At 35.6% G+C, this 19,490-nt stretch overlaps 1 protein-coding gene across 1 annotated transcript; it reads left to right on the top strand.

The window, feature by feature from the left end:
* The first annotated feature begins 1,681 nt into the window (after window positions 1–1,681).
* Window positions 1,682–14,363, top strand: LOC139767968 (FERM, ARHGEF and pleckstrin domain-containing protein 1-like). Its single transcript, XM_071697737.1, has 11 exons — window positions 1,682–6,994; window positions 8,973–9,175; window positions 9,270–9,359; window positions 9,497–9,872; window positions 9,942–10,051; window positions 10,205–10,345; window positions 10,415–10,569; window positions 10,922–11,043; window positions 11,164–11,324; window positions 11,443–11,702; window positions 11,779–14,363. Exons 1-11 carry the CDS (start codon window positions 6,958–6,960, stop codon window positions 11,852–11,854), a joined length of 1,731 nt encoding a protein of 576 aa, XP_071553838.1. The 5' UTR covers window positions 1,682–6,957; the 3' UTR covers window positions 11,855–14,363.
* The last annotated feature ends 5,127 nt before the right edge of the window (window positions 14,364–19,490 follow it).

The following is a 19,490-nucleotide window of genomic DNA, read 5'->3' as shown; positions in this document are numbered from 1 at the left end:
TATATACATTTTCTAATTCTTTTCTTTGTAATTTAATTGTTAATAAACCTTGTTTTGGAATTTAAAAAAAAAGGAATAATATTTAAACATTCAGAAAATCTTAGTAATTCCTTTTTGGTTTCCACTTTAATTTTTTCGTCCAAACCAAATATCTACTTGTCAAATATTGACGTACATTACGTGCGCCACTACAAATTAAATTGCACATATCTTTCTCTTTTTCGCAAGATTTTAAAAAAGAAATGTCGGACTCCCGATATCAGACTTTGATTAGAGGGTTTTCAATCGCACCTATACACATATCGCACTCGTCTCTATCACGCACTTGTTGTCTCCTCCGGCCCTTCACTTATGACTGCGCGCAAGTTGTCGACTCGCTTCAGTCTTGTTTCCTGTAAAACGTACATAATAACGCCATAATTTCCCCCCGTTCATGCAGATCATGGCGGCCAATCGTACGCCCTACGCGATCATTGACGTGTCCGCGAAACGCGAAAGTTTTCGCGCCGCTCGAGTTCGAAGAACCCCAAATTCGTTTCTCATCACGTCTCTCACCTAATCTCCGTAGTTACGCAACACGTCGTACGGTCGTGTCGCATCTAGAACGCGTAATGCACGGAGGGATCGAAGAGAACGACGCGGATATTTCCGTCCCCCGTACGACGCGTCGACTCGAGAATCGTGGGGAACGCCTTTTGAACAAACGTCAGAACCGAACGAGAGATAGCTCACTGGGTCTGGGACACTCTGTGCACATCAATTGAACGTGAGAAACGCCATGCGAAACGTTAAACGGAGTTACACGGAGGATACACATTTCATCTGTTACAAAAGTTCCGAGTTCACTCTCAGATTGTCAAGCGTGTCGTTCGTTCGACGCGTGATAATTGAATTATCCGATTTAGAAATAGTGCCCAAGTGCCTCGAGCAGCTGCACTTGTCGATCAATTTGAAAAAAGGAATGACATAGGAGGATACCGGTATTTTTAGACAGGGCGTCCTAGACCTATCGCGGAATTTCTCATTTACAGATCCTTCCATCAAGCTTGAATTCATTTTTTCCACTCAGAAAGGTCATCGATATATTTCCGATCAAAAAACGACCGAGTCACCCCTCGAAAACCTTCGGTCGTTTTATCTTTTTTGCACTCTTTGTGTACTTTCATGAAATTTAGTCCTCTTTTTTGTTTGGCATTTAAATTCTGATTGCTCAGAGGAGAATGACATTGGCAATATTGGCAAAATCGGTCCTCGCTCAACGACGAATCATTCCCGAACCGGGCATATTCGCCTTTGTTTCTTCCCTTTTCTTTTTGTGGCAAAATACGTGAAAGTATCCTCAAAAGAACGGACAGATCTTTCACTTCGGAGAGGGAAGCGCCGAGTTCGGCGGCTCTTTTCAATGTTGGAGAGTGTACGGGTCCCCTAAATCACGCAGTCACGAACAGAGTGACAGAGGCCTTCGCACGACAGACTACCTACATGTATACATGCATATACATATGTACTTTACATATGCTTTTCGACAGGTGGTGGTGATTACAATCGTTGGACCTACACGAACGGATACGTGAACTCGCCGGCCTGGCAAATGCATTACCGTGTGAACCAGGTGCGTAACGTAATGGTTCACGCAACACCACGCACCCTGACTAATCGATTTTTACCGCTGTACCCACGTTGAACGGGAAGCCATACACCGCACACTGTTCAGGCTAAGAAAGTACCACGCTACACGGCAGTGAGGCTCGCGCGAGTAGACGCGCGGCCGCACGCACCAGAGGATCGCGAAACGAGATCATTGACAAAAGAAAAAAAAGAAAAGAGAAAACACGAAAGAAAAGACCTAAGTCCCGAGCGTACCAGCTTCTATTCTTCGTCCCTTTACAGTTTTCTCGAACGTTATAACACTTTGCGATCGTTTGATTTTCACGCAGCACTTTCACGGGATTGTGATTCTTGCGATTGAGAGGGAGGTAGGAAGCCGCGAATATTTTGTGCTCTCTTATCGTTGCAGCGTAATACTTGTAAAAATTCTCTACTGTCGAAAAAGAAAGAGAAAGATCCAGATTTAGCGACACACGGGGTGCGCAACATTTATATATATATTAATACCATCAATGTATATATATCTGGGCAATATATATTATACGTCCGGGTGCGCATGTACAGAAGCGCCACGAAATTCCGTATTTTCCTACCGTCAGTATTTTCCCTGTTCTCAGAGGACAGAGGATTGAGGATACGCGTTTCGCCTATGCGAATAAAACATGTTGTCCCCTCTTCCGTTTTTCGTTTGAGTTGGACCTCTCGTTATCCAGCTTCTCTTTCTTTGTTAGCATGTTTCTCTGCTTCGTTAATTCCGTTCCGTAGCGAAACCTCTTGTCCTTAGATCTTAGACGCACTTAACTCCTCACCTCATGATATTTATTCCAAAGATCGCCACGTTGCTTATGATCCAAAAAAAAGAAGAAGAAAAGAAAAATATTGATATTATACCGGACTTTCGTGTGTGCACAAGATATCCACAAGATGTTCACTAATCTTGACACACCCGCACTGCACTTTTAGATTGTTGCAATTTTATCTTCTAGAAACGCGTCTCAATGCGCTTCTTAACACTGTCGTTAAAATAATCCCGCGATTTTCGATACCTTTTACGAATTAAATATACTGTACCAGTTGTGTGACACGTATTTCCGATTGTATATATACGCGACGTCGCATCAGCTGAACTCGAAGGGTTCCCATCATCATTTAACTCTTGTAGTTTCAAGCAATTCACCCTCAAAAACGTCACCCCCTCACATTTTTGCATTAACCACATTAGTCTGTGCTATACATATACATATATATATATAATAGTTTATTGTTCCTGCCTCCCTGCCTAGAGCGTGCGTAGAGATGTGAATTTCACTCATACGAGCATACAAAGTTACATTAATCGAACGATCGCGATACGGCACATTGATGGTACGCTACATATTTTCTACAAAGAACAGCTCCCCGAAGGTCGGCAGGGGCACGAGATATTTTCCGAAGTAGCGTGTCGGAATGCCTCGAGAGAAAACGAGAGAGAAAGAAGACACGAATTCATCAAGACGCCAGAAACGTTGAACAATCTAAGCGGTGGAATATTCGCAGATCAGCTGCGACGTCTCTCCGCATGTCAAAATCGGAACAATCTCGACCGTTTTGTACTGCCTTACGTTAAGCTGTGATAGCGAGATAAAAAATAATAATAATCTGTGAATTTTTTATTGTTATCGAGTGGAGAAATAGCGCGATCGTCAAACTCACATCTCTAGTTGCAGCGTGGTACTGAACGTTCCCGCATCTTATTGACCATTATTACACGTATACACAAAAAATACACACACACACGCAACATATACTCTACACGCATACTTCTACGTCAATTATTAACTATTTAGGAACCTTTGGAACCATTACGTAGCGCCCCTGTCACGAATCACGAACGTATTTTGCCACCTGTCACAGTGTCTCGCCACGTCAACCCCTAATCAATTGTGTAAAGTCCGTTCTCGGTCACGTCACTATGCCCAATCAAATGTAATTCTTATTCACAGTATCTTTGCAGTATATGTGTATGGACACCGTAAGAGATCATCCTCGGCTCTCCGTCCCATTTCTCCTCAGTTTATTCGAAGCTTGTACCATTTTTCTCCCAATGGAAGAAGACAGACACCTGAGATAGATATAAACAATTTATTTTAAACATTATACCACTATAACGGGAAGTTTCTCAGCGCTCTTTCCCATTTTCAAAATCTGCGGAAGGATCATTCGTGATAACACGACAAAAGGCGCTGAACATTTCATATTGCGGTACTCGACAATTGAAAATTGTTTAAATCTCCCTCGGTGTTCGAACGTAGGCTTCTGTCTTCTATAAATCCCCCTCCCCTTTCTCCGATAAGTCGAGTTGACATTTACTATACGAATGTTCACGAATTTAGCAATAATGCCTGAAGCCTGGGGCGAGAAGTTCGCAATTGATGGATATTATCCCGTGTCCCCTTTGTTTTTAATATGAATTGTAAAGAATCATCCTCCGTGCTTCTCAATATCGTATCTCGATAGTGGTTCAGGGGATCAATATATTAAATATAACCCGAGCGTGACAGCCAAACGACTGTTATGTATCGAGTAGTCAATCGCAGAGAAACTCACAATGGATATATGTTATAAATAGTTGACCCTCTATTGCATCACGTTCGTCATAGGCAAAAATTTGAATAAATATAACGGAGCACATTCGGTTTGGTTATGAATATCTTAGTATTTTGGAAAAATGTTTCGATAACATCGTAAAACAAGCCAATCTTGTTACAGGAAACACGCAGGATTTAATTATTTTTTGATACAAATTTGCTGTCTCTTTATCTACAAAGTTGACTGACATCAAGAGAAGTCATGCAATACAGGGTTAATGATAATAATAATAATTTGTGTTTGGCCAGATTTCGTTCTGAGATTGAAGAATTCAATGTAACTGCGATCTAATCCACTTTTTTCGGAATTTAGAGAATTAATCTTAACACTAAGAAAGTTAAATCTGTGGCATTTAACTTTTTGCGTTTAAAAAGAGAAAGTATACGGTTCTGTTAAAGTTTGAAATTCTCTTGTAAATTTTGGAGCTCGTATATTGGGCCAAAATGTAAACACTGGAGAAGTAAGTCTCTGGCGAAAAGTGCAAGCGTTAATTTTCATAATATTCGGGTATTATTCAAATTATATGTTGAAGTTTGTAAGACAAAAACAAAGATAAATTTTGCCTAATAACTTTTGACCGTTCATAACGTAGATGAAGATGAATCGAAGAACTTCGTATTTTCTTGGCACTGTTTATTCACAAACACGTTAACTGTTAGAAGGCACTTTGTACTAACCATTCGTAGAATGATGATAATTTTTATAACTACGGTGAAAAACTTTTTCAAGGTAAAATAGTGCCAAATATTTTGTAAATGGATTCGTCATAATCAGAGAAAGAGAGAATAATTGAAGTAACGTTAAGTTTTTATTTTTTCCCCAAATTCTACTGCATGCAAATATATATGCACTTAATTTTCTCGCTATGGATATTAATGTGGTTCGATTTCCACATATTTCGGGATAAAGCTGGCCAGTCGTAGATTTATAACGAACGTTTATGAATAAGCCGTTCATTCGCTGTTCTTACGGAACTCTTTCTACTCTGATTCGGATATTTGTTGAGGATATTTGTCGCGTGTCCAAACGTTACTCGGCTTTAAACCTTATCAAGGATAAAACTCGACATTTGTATATTAAGCCGGCAAGTTTTTCTATATCTTCGCAAATTACAACGTAAGCATTGTGTTTTTACACCTTGATCTCTCAGTGTCAAACGTTTTTATAAGACTGTCGATTTTAATAACGATATCAAGTCCCAATAGACTCACGAAGTGTTGATTGATTTACATCACGCGGTGTTGTCATTGAAACTATTGTTTGTCTTCCAGTTCGTATTTTGCTAATTTTGACGCTATTTTTCCACTATTAAATACGCTTCATCTCTTCCAATGGCTTTACCAGACTAGCAATAAAGGAGTCCTTGAGAGAATCATCGACCGGACGGTAATCACACGTCGTTGTCGTTCCAACGTAACTTCGAGCTCGCTCATCTTCCGTTTCCGGTCTGCAAAGACGACGTTACTCGCGTGTCAACTGACTTTTGCTTCGATTTGTGAGCGTTCGAAATAATACGACGTCCGTATACGGGATGTCCTATCACTACCGGCTGTCCTTGCCATAGATATCTTCTTTTAATTTTTGCTGTTTGACAGCTCCGTTATAGAAGTCTATCCTTTTCGTTAAATTGAAATTCAAGTTGTTTCACCGAGACAAGACGCGCTGAGAGAGGAGATCCCACCTTCGTTTCTCTCTTTCTCTCAACGCGATCTTTTCCTTCTTGACGATGTAAAAAAGGCTGTTAAAATTTTATCAACCGTTTTAAAATAGCTCCGCAATTTTCGCTCTTCTTCTCAGTCGGTCCTACGATATCTGTAGCTGAGACGGCAATTGGTATAGCGGTGGGACATCCTGTATACGCGCACACGCACACACGCGTATGCATGTGTAGGTACATATAATTGCGTACAATTTAGGACCCGATTTAACGGTCGGAACGAAAAGCGGTGGACAAGATAATTAGAGCAGGATATACGTACGTCGAGGTGTCCGTCGTGTCGGCGTAACGCTCCCTCCCCATCCTTATCCCCCGTTTGTAATTTGTGTAACACTTTTTGATCGTTTATCGATATACCGTACTTGTTAACGCTATATATATATATGAAAATAAATATATATAAATATATATATATATATACATAAAAAATATGTTTGTTTTACGCGGTGATTCCCCCGGTTGAGATGCGCCGTTTCGTCGGTCGTTCGATATATATCGACCGATTGTGTTCGCACGATATTGAGGCACAGCTCGATGGAGGGACGTGGGGGAATTACCGGCGTCCGAAGGACGAAGAGCGGTACTCCAAGCGTAGGAAATCTATTGTACATTGATTATTGATACATTAATTATAACAATAAATTATATACAAAGTCACATGTCGGATCTGCGTCAGTAATTTCACTTTGGTTTCTGGATGATGTTTGGTTTCTGGAGTATGTTCGTTTCGTTCTCTCGCTCTCTTTTCGTTAAACATTCGTTTTCTCCTTCCGTCCATGTTTTTTTTTTCGTTATCCGTCCACGTGTGGTCAGATTGACATTTTAATTTCGGATCCGACAGAGATTCGCAGCAAGATTCGTTGCTTTCTATTTTTCCTCGTTTTATCCGATTTTTGGCGAATCGAATATTGAATTTCCTCTCCTTCCCCGTGTGCGATGCGGCCTGTCCTCTTCTTCTCTTTTGTTTTTTTTTTTCGTTCTTCATACCGTATCTCTTTATCGCAATGCCGGATTCGTCGTTCGACACGGATGACATTACGTGTGAGTAATCCCCTTACAATGCCTGTCTTAATTGTGGATATTACGATTTCTTTCTCTTCGTCATTGTTTCACGATACGTCTGCTGAAGTGGCACGAATTCCCGCTTAGTCCGGGCTCTCCGTCGCATTTGCATAATCCGCAAACGAATCTGTATGTACTCTTCATTTGAGCGCTGCAGTTTCGAAAGTTATCTGAGAAAGGAAGTAAAAAAAGAAAAAGAATAATTTAGGACCCTGTTATGGAAATATTTTATTGAAATGTATTTGAAATTTTCTTTCAATTGACCATTTTATTATTATTTCATCAATATTTTAGTAAAAATTCAGTTTTCAGTTAAATTCAGCAAAATTTCATTATACCTAATATTTCAAAAAATTTGTTATTACTTTTCGACAGTATAATTTAACATTCCTTATCTTTTACAGTATTACATTACATTACATTTTATAAGGAAAATCATGATTAATTTTGAAATACATTCAGTATGTTTCAATAACTTTTATTTCACTTTTCATCGATTTCATAGTACTTTTAGCAAAATATTTCCATCAGGGTAACTGCACATTCTTAATAATAAAAACGGCATAGTTCCCAAATGTCACAAGACGAATGCAACAATAAAGCGCAAGTGTGTTTCGGGCTCAAGGCTGAAAGTATCAAAATATCCTTGATCGTGTGCGATCTCACCGTTATATAAGCCCGAAAGTAATACGGCTATCAATTATCGCGCTCAAAGGTCAGAGTATATATTTTCAAGGCTTCCGAGATTCATGCAAATGCGTTAACGGTCCGCACTCGTATATTGAATGATCTTTATGTCGTTACAGCCAACGCAAAGTACGGGCGGAGTAGCTTATTCCTAGTTGTACCGCATATAATCTCTTTCTGTTGTTCTCATTATGTCTTCCTCCCCGTGGAGGAAGCCGAATTCGATCGGAGATTCTCTCGTTGCTGAGGAATTTCCGTTCGCCCGTTTTGCGAATATCGCGCGACCTCTCGTCATGATGATCCTTATTTCCGCATGCGATTTGCGTCAGTGGAATAATGTAGAATACTGTTACATTATGGATTCTTAACGTTAGCTTTATCCGGCTTCTAATCACCGTTTTATTAGTCGGCTTATTACTTAGAGCACGGTACTTTATAGACGTGCTTGGGCATGAATTTTCATAGGAATGAAACCGCATATATTGGCTTTGATGTCTCATTTATTTATTAAAAATCGCTTACTCGACATTATCTGCACTCTTCACTTGCATCATTGCCTTTGTATTATGATCTGCGCAAAGAAGATCGGTCTTTTTTTTTAATTCTTGAATTAGAAAGCACGTATCTCATTAAGATTTTCAAAGTTAGTCACAGAGCGTCTTTATTTAAGATACACTCTAATATTTATACTTATTCGCCTCATAACGTCGCCAAATGATTATTACTTCTAATGAGATGAGAGAGAACTCTTAGAACAGAGTCTACGACAGAGATATTGAAAGTTTAATTTTGCTGAATCAAAAGTAGCGATTAATTTTTACTTATAAATTTCTTGATGTTTATTAATACATCGAGAATAATTGGAGGGGTAAAAGCCATAGTGGTGTAAGTCAATAATTTAAAAAATTTGACTTACACCACTATTATGGCTTTTACTCCTCCAATTGTAGATTCACATGAAATTAGTATTATAGACATTTGTAGATTCATCGAATCCACTGATTCATCGAATAATTTTCCCGAAACTTTATGTTGCATTTGACTCAGCCATCAATACTTATTTCCGATTTTACAAAAAATCACAATAAAAAAAAAGAATAAAGATAGTGCACTATAGCATGCGTGCCTATATATACATACACTTATATATATCGGGTTTTATTCCTTCAGATGTTTCCTGGACACCTGTTTTATCTATTTTTTTTATTTCTCGTGCTCAGCGGCACTTCTGTTTCTTCCTAGGGGTTGCCTAACTGATATTTATTTGCAGATGTCCAAGCCGAAAAGCAGGCGATATCTAATCAACGGGAGAACAATAATTCTGTGTACGCCGCTGAGAAATCGCCGGATAAACGGACGACGAACGGCGGAGTCGAGATGAACAATGCGAGCGTCGTAAATTCGCCGGATCTCAGCCCGATAAAGAATGTACGAAACGGGGAAGCGGAGGAGGCGGAAGTCAGAAAAACGAAGGTAGGTTTGTCGTTTAAGAATACGGCTATTGTCGTGTTTTTTCAAAGACAATTCTATAAGAACAGCAATAAAGAGTTACTATTTTTCTGTCCAGAGATGGCCAACCGATAAAGCTTATTACATAGCCAAGGAGCTCCTCATGACGGAACGAACTTACAAGAAGGACTTGGATGTTATTAATGTGGTAAGTAAAACTGCGCTTCGTTTTTAGAGCTAGGAAACACAGTCAGTTGAAACAAGTCCAGTTTAGAAGGACGGTAGATCTAGAGAGACAGAAAGAGGACTCACAAATTTTAACTTGTGACTTATATTTATGTGCAGTGGTTCCGCGAGGAAGTTTCTCGGGAAGCGGCATTGGAAGGGGAGTCGGTAGTCTCTTTAATCGAGCTACTCGCCGACGTGCACGGACCCTGCCTCCAAGAAATGGAGGCACGGCTGGCACGCTGGGAGAGCAACGCCCGTCACAATATCGGTGACTTTTTGTACAATACGCTTTTGAACGTCCTGCCTCTCTATGACCAATATCTGGAGAATCTGATCCCGGTGTTGGAGAAAATGGAATACTCCATGCGAACGTCGCGACGCTTCGACCAGCTCTGCCGCGATTTCGAGTCGCAGAAGCATTGCTACCTGCCATTGACTTCATTCCTTTTGAAACCTTTACAACGATTACTGCATTATAATAGTATTATCGATAGTGAGTGTGAAATCAGATTTGTAACGTATGTACGATAATTCTTAATTTCTCAAAGTGGCGCTCTTTTAGGACTATTGGATCATTATCCAAAGGATCATACCGATTTCGAGGATTGTTTGGCGGCGAGAGACAGACTCGGCGAGACATTGCTCGAAGGGCTCACGATTATAAATCAAGCGGTTAGAAAATTATTGCAATTATTATTGTTTGATACAAGAACTTAATAAATAAAGTGAAAGAAAAGGATCTATTTTTTACTGGAAATACTTTTTTTTTACTAAGGTCAGTTATGTCAATTTTAATTTTAATTTTTTGTAAATTTTTCATTGTAGGAAAATCTGGTGCAGTTATGCGAAATGCAGAGAGACATCACTGGCTTTGATAATTTAGTACAAGAAGGCCGAAGGTTTATCAGACTTGGATGTCTGCAGAAATACAGCCGTAAAGGTTTCCAACAACGCATGTTCTTCTTGGTAAGTCTCCTACATATTTCTTATTAATTAGTGCGATAGCAGCTGAATTTATCGTATTTATTTTTCCAGTTCTCGGACGTGTTATTGTATACATTCCGTACGCAACAACCAACACAATGTTTCCGCGTGCATGGCCAATTACCGTTAAAAGGAATGAAGATTCAAGACGCGGATAATAAGACTGGAACAGATTTCGCTTTCATTGTCGACGGACAAGGAAATCAGTAAATATCAAATTCTTCGAATTACATTGTATATTATTACGGAAATAATAGCAAAGTGTAAAAATACACTAAAAGATACTAAGTGGTTGTTAAAAGGTCATATCGTTATTGAGGAGTCAACTAGCTAAACTGATTTTATTGAAGCATGTGTGCTATTAATGACAGCCATCAGTACGATTGTGACCTCAACTTGGACGAATATGAATTCGTCGTGTTAAAGTGAAGACATTTTAAGGGACAGAAATTATATTGAAATTTAAAGCAAATATTTTTAGTGTTATATTATTAAAGTTAAAAATATGACAGAAGCTAAAAAAGAAAACATAAAATTTAAATAATTTTATTTTTGTAGGTCATTGACAGTTGCAGCGAGCAACGAGGAAGAAAAAGAGAGGTGGATAGAAGATTTGAACATGGCTATAACACAGATCGATGCGGACGCAAAAATGCCGTATTTAAGTTTAAAGTCTTGTAGTAAGTAACTGTTAAGTAATACAAAGTATATCACAATATCTGTACCGAGCGAAAAAATCTTCTCAGCTTCCTTTTTTAATAAAAGAAGATTTCTTCTAAGTTTTTTTTTTTGTGCAAAAGTTCTAGGTTCAGCTGACGAAATGGGAGATAGTGTAGGATTCGAAGTAGATCGAACTAGTTGCGGTGGTGCAAAGGCCTCACAACGTAGCAATACTGCAGTTCACGTTTGTTGGCATCGTAATACAAGTATTAGTTACAGCGATCAACTACGAGCATTTCAAGTATGTTAAAGTTTCGAATAATATTGGTAAATCATTGTTGCCTTGGTTGATATACTTGGATATACCTTACATAGAAACTGATTAATGATGTGTTTGTTACGTTTCTTCACTGTTTCAGAACCAGCTTAGCGGATTTCTTCTACGGAAATTCAAGAATAGCAACGGTTGGCAAAAGCTTTGGGTCGTATTTACTAACTTCTGCTTATTCTTCTACAAATCTCATCAAGACGACTTCCCATTAGCTAGTTTGCCATTATTAGGATATACTGTTTCTACACCATCAGAAAAAGATGGGATCAACAAGGACTTTGTATTCAAGTTACAATTCAAGAACCATGTATATTTCTTTCGAGCGGAAAGTGATTATACTTTTGGAAGGTAAATATACAGAGAGTCTATGTAATGTTGAAGAGCTAAGATTTATGAGAAATACAATGATACATTTTATTTTTAGGTGGATTGAAGTAATTCGAAGTGCAACTCAACAGAGTCATGTACCCGCTAGTATGAATGGAAAAGAAGAGTACTAAACGAAATCTACGAAATAATGGAATAATTGTGTTAAGAAGAAGTAATTATTAAGATTATGGAATCATGCTACAAAGTATGATTATAAAATGATATATAATAAGAAAATCTAAATCTTTGGCCTTATATATGAAATCAAAAGAGATCGTAATTGGTGATATCTTGGATAGTATGTCTAATAAAAAATGATTGTATACAGTTTTCTGGAAGAACAACTTATTTTCAATCACACTGTTTTTTACTCTTAAGCTATTACTCTACTCTACTATTCTGCTAGTAAAATATTGCAAGCATTTACTTAAATATTTAATCATGATTTTTAAGTACTGTGTTTTCAGACTTAAGTCATTCTTCCAAAGAAAACTTGATAATTTTGAAGACAAAAATCGTATGCAAGTGATATATAAAAATATAACGAAAAGTATAGAAAATTATTTAGAGATGAAAATATAAAAAGAAACTTTTTTATACAAGTCGCAGGACTTTTTGATATGTGATTTATGCTTTTAATATAAACTTAAAAAATGGCATTACAATGTATATAAACGAGTGACTGGAATCTCGATATTATGTCAAGTTTATGGAAATTGTTATTCGTAGAAAAAGAAAGAGATGAATCTATATATATGTATAAATATAAAAATATGTAAATATGGTATTTACACATATATTAATTGTTCGCGTTTAGAAGTTTTTTAATAAAACTTTTTTTATATCTGTTCTTTATTGAGCGACAGTCGCGCAGATGATAAGTTGTAGTGTCATAGCAATACAATATTAAGTAATATATTTTTTAATATTACCTTTTAAGAACAAATGTTCTTTTTATGTAATTTACTCATTAAAAATAATTGATTGCTATAGCGCGATTATCATCCAGTATAAAATGGATATAATACATAATGTTAGAAATATATCCAGATATATTTACACTAATAGCGCGTTTTTGGGTCACATTCTGTTATAACGTAAGCGAAACTCAATGAAAATCACGAAAAATTATGCGTATTAATATCGGACCAATTTTACAATCAAATCTGCTTATAATGATTTTCAAATAAGACAATAATTTTTGTTAATGTTTTTCTTTCTTGTGTGATCTAATTCATATTAGCAAAATGTATAAAATGGGAAAATATTTATGTTATAAATCATAGATCTAAGAAAATGCTTCTGAGTTTTAGTAAATGGTGCCATTGCGCTTTTTAGAACCAATCTATGATATAGTTTCTGCACAAAGAGAGATTTGAAGTTCTCTTATAAGATGGCTATATATATGCGCTATATAATAATATATTTTTATTATCTCTATGTTGAGCGGCTATTTAACTAACAGAATTTATAATCTCTAAGCTGTACCTCTGCCTGAATAATGAATCAAAGAGACGAATAATCATTAAGTTAATTGTTAAGCTTGCTTAATGTATTTAGACTACATACAAGTCTAAAATAGATATCATGAGAATGTATTGATTTATTGAATTACTCTTTATTAGTCAGATAACATTTAAAAAGACATCTCTCGGATTTGTGCCGTTTGAGAAGGTTGTTTATTGTATAATTTAAATCATATAATTAATATACAAGGTGGGCCAAAATACTGGTTAAACCGTTATGTTAAAATCAGTAAAGCACTCGATTAACTTTCAAAGTCCTTCTTCTCGAAAACGAGACCTTGTTCGAAAAAAATTTATTCTACCATTTCGGTTTATTTTGAGTCGCAGAATCACACTTCCTGATTGTATTACGTATTTCGGCCGACACTGTATAACATCAAAAGAGAGAGAGAGAGAGAACGAGAACATGGAAAGAGAATTAGTTATATATATACTGCCAGGCTGGAAATAAGTAAAATGAAAACTTAGCTGACACTATGAAATATCTGCGTAGAAATTTGTTAAAAGTAAATCATAGACTGGTCCCCAAACCATTATCTTTGCCTCGTTAAGCGTCTGATGTACAATACTTTCTGAGTGTTCAACAATCTAATAGATACATATACGTTCGCAAATAAAATAAAGACAAACTCGAATATTAGCATATTAAAGCGTAAATATTTGACTCATTTTAAGCGCAAAGAGTGCAACTCCGAAAGGACAATGTTATAATGTATCTACAATGATAAGAAGTTGCGATATTGTAACGTTTAGATTCAACAATGAGGTTGAAAGTAGAAAAGACCGAGATCACATTCTAATCAGATTAAAGTGCATTACACAATTCATATCAGAGCGTAAGTTATATAAGTAAGTAGCGTTTGTCATAACAGATTTACCCTCTGTATACCCATTTTTTCAATCTTTCGATCTTAATTACTTCTTGGTTTAATCCGTCGATTCCGGTATCGAAATAAATAGCCCATCTATTTCAGCTATTCACCTACATCGTATATTTCGAATACATCTTCCTTAAATTATTTCTTGCAGCTAAGATAAACAAGCGAATGTAATAAGTGAATGTCATAATTATGTATTATCATGTTTTGCTGCAATAAACCATATATCAGTGCGATTGCGCCTACATTTTTTTCTTACTCATAATAACAGTTATTTTCTGGGAGACATTAGAAAGAGATGGAAATTACGAAGTCGGCAGTACGTATTGGTCGTTTTTTAATTAATCTCGTGAAATATATGTACCGCAGCATCACAGAATCTTTCTCGATCAAACCGATTCATCGATGGTTTTCCTTGAACGTATTTAACATAACGTATTTAACATATACTATGCAAAGCAAAATTTACAAAAGAATATTTACATGCTAAATTGCTTTATATGCTTTCTATGTTTATATAATACGCACTGTGATTCTACTTATGTTGACAAATCATTAAGATGGAACGCAAGTCAATACCTGGTAAAAAAATTTTCGTATAAAAATATGCATAAATATGTGTAATTATATATTAAATCAATATGTGTCCATATATGTTTTCTTTCTCTTACACAATCTCTCTGTTCTTGTATACAGGAAAATAATTTAAAGAAAATTAAAAATATAATTAAAAGAATAATTTCACTGTTGAATTTGAATTTGTTTTCACTGTTGAACTGAATTTGTTTCTTTAAAAGTGAAATTTGAGGAAACGAGAAAAAATTGAAGTTATTTTTTAAATTATTTTTTAATTATTTTTGTTATTATACGAACAGCGATTATACAAAAGAAAGAAAACATGTATGGACATATTATATATACATATATATAATTAAATATAAAAAATTTTTTCTCGGATAGAGAATGCCAAAAATATTGGAAAGTGCGATTTTAAGTAATAAACGGCGATCTCTTTCAATTTCGCAAAAAAAAAATAATAATACGGCCGGCGTAAAACTGCGAAAGGCTATTCGGTAGCGTCGAGTATATTAAAAATGAAGATTAATTTCTCAGGAAATAACGTCTCTTAACGATGATTCGTGAGAGGCGGTCTTTCCGCACGGATGATACCTATAACAAGGTAAATTAAAGAAAATAAAAAGTAATGATTCTGCTAATGTAGCCTCGAGTTTATCTTTACAAATACGATCGAAAATACACGACGGCGGCGGCGTCACGTTGCTCATAAATCGCGTGTATGAGTCAAACATAAAACAAAAAACCAGTTCGTAATGTATGCTAAAACATTTTTGGTCCGCTCTACGAGTCAGGTTTGAATTTTTATTTACGCCGCACTTGAGGTATAAACTTTTATTCTCACCGCACTTGAAGTATAAATTTTTATTCGCGCCGCATTTAAAGTATGAATTTTTATTCGCGTTGCACTTGGGGTATAAATTTTTCTTCGCGCCGCACTTGTGGGATATGAATTATTACTCTCGCCACACTTAGGGTATGCATTTTTTAATCAACTGCCGTTAGTGTACATTTTTTTTCGCGCCACTGTTGGAGTATAAAGTTTCTTTTATCGCCGCATTTGGCTTATTATGTCTTATATACAGATAGAAATTACATAAGAGAAAAAAAATATTTGGACATATTTTATATATAACTAAAATTTTTTTTTTATACAAAATTGTTTAAATGACTTTTACTTTTGATATAATGCCATAGCAGAATTTTTCTTGCGACGTTTTTTTGTCTCAAGCGGATAAGATAAAAAAGTTAGTTTTTGTAACCGTGGTTCTATATTACGTAATTACTATACATTCGACTATCTCTCTTAATTTTGCCAAGAAAAAAATAAGTAATATGATCGTAAACTACGAGAGGATATCCGGTAGTGCCGGAACACTCCGTATATTAAAATTGAAGATTAATCTCTCGAGAAATAACGTCTTTCCACGACGATTCATGAGAGTTGGTCTTTCCGCACAGACGATACCTATAAACAAGGTAAGGAAAATAAAAAGTCATAATAATCCCACTGATGTAGCCGCGTGTTTATCTTTACAAGTAGCTTCACGATCGAAAATACGCAATGACGGCGGTGTAAATCACGTGTATAATGCGTCAAGCGTGAGAAAAAAGCCAGCTCGTAATATATGCTGAAACGTTTCTGGTCCGCTCTACGAGTCAGTAATGAACTTAATGAGTTTTGGTATCGTAAGTGCGCTTCTTTCCGTGATTACGATCTCATAGCAAATGTGGAGGATCGCCGAGCGGAGATTTAATGAGCCGTTCACGTGCTCATGAATAACCATTGAAACCTGACGCGCGGGATAGAAGCCCGCGAAATGTTTATCGCAAGAAGAAGGCCGTTTGTCTCATGAGTTCCAGCTTTCCTCGTTCTGCTATCAAATAAATCGACTTTTGAAAAAATTAGATAACGGCACTTTTCTTTTTATTTGTAAATCTGTCGTTAATTAAGTAGTCGGTGTTTATACTGATACGCGTTTCCTTTAATCTTTATTGCAGTGGAATTGCTCTTAAATAAATTCGATCTCCGACGGGAGAACATATTTTGTAATCAGGGAGACGAAATTAAACATTTTTAAATAGTAGAAGAAGAAACTTGTCGCATTTGTGAAAGCAAGTTTGCAGGAAGCATATATTCCTCAAGATGCTTAGGATAAGTCGATGAGAGAAAACGCTCGCACGAAGCGACGTAGCGACAAACGCGGATAACTCTTTAATTATAGATAAAAAATTTATAATTATGCATTTTATGAATCGTCTTGCACAAAATGATTTATTTATCTTTGTATTCCAATTTTTTTATTATTTGCATTATACGGAAATTCAAATTACGTGGAAATAATCGTAATTTTTTTTATCTAAGCGACAACTTATACAATCAGACGAGCGCTCGTGAGATTAGTTCATGAAATAAATATTTGTTCTTGTGTATCGTTCATTTTGTGCTAAGTATGCAAGTTATAAATCATTGCGTCGAGAAAATATTAAAAAGTCACCCCGATGATGACGCCACGAACTATCTCATTTGACTATTTCGATTATACGCGTCGCTTTAATCTTTTAAGCCGATTAGAGGATTCCTTGTATGTACTTCCCCGTTTAATTTAATCGCAATGATGTGAAAATGTAAAAACACAACGCGTTCGAAATTCTCAGAAAATGACAATCTAAAAAACCCAAAACTGTTCAGGCAAAATATTATATTTCCTAATTTAAGACATTAATTCATGGCTACTTCATGCTGTGCAAGTCACGGAATTGCTGAGAATAGCGTTTTATAAAAACAGAGATAAAGACAAATTAATTTCGAGAAATTTGCGGTTCTAATAGAACCATGATAGTCCTTTTAGCATAAATAATAAGAATATTTTATCTATCATGGATATAAAAGATTGCATTTTATATTTAATATTTTTCTTATAAGTTTCCTATAATTTTTTAATTTACATAACGCATCTTATTGATTTGTTCTTCGCAGAATATGCATTTCATGGAACCACATATGTACACGGAAAGGAAAGATGTAGGGAATCTATCTGGGAGAAAATATAATCTTGATAATTCAATAATAATATTAATGTAACAAATATGTCATACTTTTTTATAAAATAAAATGTTTTAATAAAATGTTTTTTATTTGTTTTATTAATATCGTTATTAACTTAACAAGATTATATACAGTTAAACTGATGCTGTTAACATTAATATTATAACATTAATTGTTTTCTTTTCTTATACACATATCGTGATTAATACAGATCTATAAATAAACATAATTGCCTCATTATTTATAATACGCCTCGATGGGCAATGAAGTAAGAATACGTTAAGAATGCAAATTAGTAATTATTAAGAAATTATGTTTTGTTCTTGCCTTGTAACTTACGGGAAAATGGGAATTATAATTTTTTCAATATTGACTCATAGGTATTTCATGCCACACACAGAACTAGTCTGTTTTACATGCATACCACATCTATTCTATTCTAGAACTACATAACATGTAATAAATATCAATCGTTGTAATCGTTTCCTCTATCGCCTATGTATTTCCAAGTCCTAGATTACAGTAATCTACTAAATACTATAAAATTTGTTCCTAATATTTATACTTTTGCATTAGCACGTTTAAAATACACATATATAATTACTCGTTCAATATTTCTCGGATATTAAAAAACATTAGAATCTTAAAAACAATACTGAATTCTGTATTAATATTTTTAACTTTTCTTTCGAGAGATTATAATTATACATCTGTTTCCTTATACAATAATTTGTGAAAATAGAAAAATCACAATTATTATTGACAAAGTGAATATACCTCTTATTACGTATTATTAACGATTGACACAAGTGATAAATCTGTGAAATAACATTAAGATTCATCGAGATAAATCCGAGCTGAAGGCTGCAAATGACCTTCGTAAATATTTTACATTATCGGCTTATTGTTAGATGTGTCATACCTTGTAGCTGTTTGAAGCGGGGTAATCGTTAAACCATTGACAATGTCAATGACCAAGCACATATTTAAAGTCAATTTAGCACATCATGTTTACAGCAATAATAAATCGCGACGATATATTAGAAAAAAATTTAGTTAATTGGAAGAGACAGTGTCTTTATTATATAACTCTCTTAGTGTTAGCTGTTGTGATCGACATCGTGATTAAATTTCTTATTCCGACATACTGCTTTTGGCCTTCTAGAAACTCATGCATTCACTTGAATCGTGTATCTCACATAGCATGCATATCAAAAAGACGTCCAGAAGATATCCCGAAGATATCCTATCTCCTAAATATATCTTCGGGATATCTTCTGGACGTCTTTTTGATATGCATGCTATGTGGGATAACACATACATTTTTACTATAAATAACTAAAGTGAAAAATTCCTTTATTTTCCATATTTCTCTGAAAAGGTAGATATAATCTATGCGGTACAAATTATTGTTTTAGCATAAATTATTCTCAAGAGGATTTTTATTTGAATATACTTGGCGTCATCTTTTTCTATACGATTCTGAGTTCATTTGGGCGATTTATTTTTAGAATTACAATAATTTCATTTCGTTTGTCTTAAAATACTTTTTAAAGACAAATTCGTTTACATTGTGTTTTGTTACAAAGTGCCAAATTCATCGACGTCGATCGGAAACAGGAGCACAAGAAAATACGATGACAGACTTGGGTGGATTCCCGATAATAAGCGCCGATTATCTTAACCTTGGCCACGCATCCAACGCATTTTCTTGCTTTCATTGCTCCTCAGTCCGACC

This window comes from Temnothorax nylanderi, unplaced genomic scaffold, assembly GCF_030848795.1.
Source record: "Temnothorax nylanderi isolate EJ_2023f unplaced genomic scaffold, tnyl_v1.0 TNYL_tig0013_pilon, whole genome shotgun sequence".
Lineage (NCBI taxonomy): Eukaryota > Metazoa > Arthropoda > Insecta > Hymenoptera > Formicidae > Temnothorax > Temnothorax nylanderi.
The sequence above is the reverse complement of the archived record's forward strand: the minus strand, read 5'-3'. Positions and strand labels throughout refer to the sequence as shown.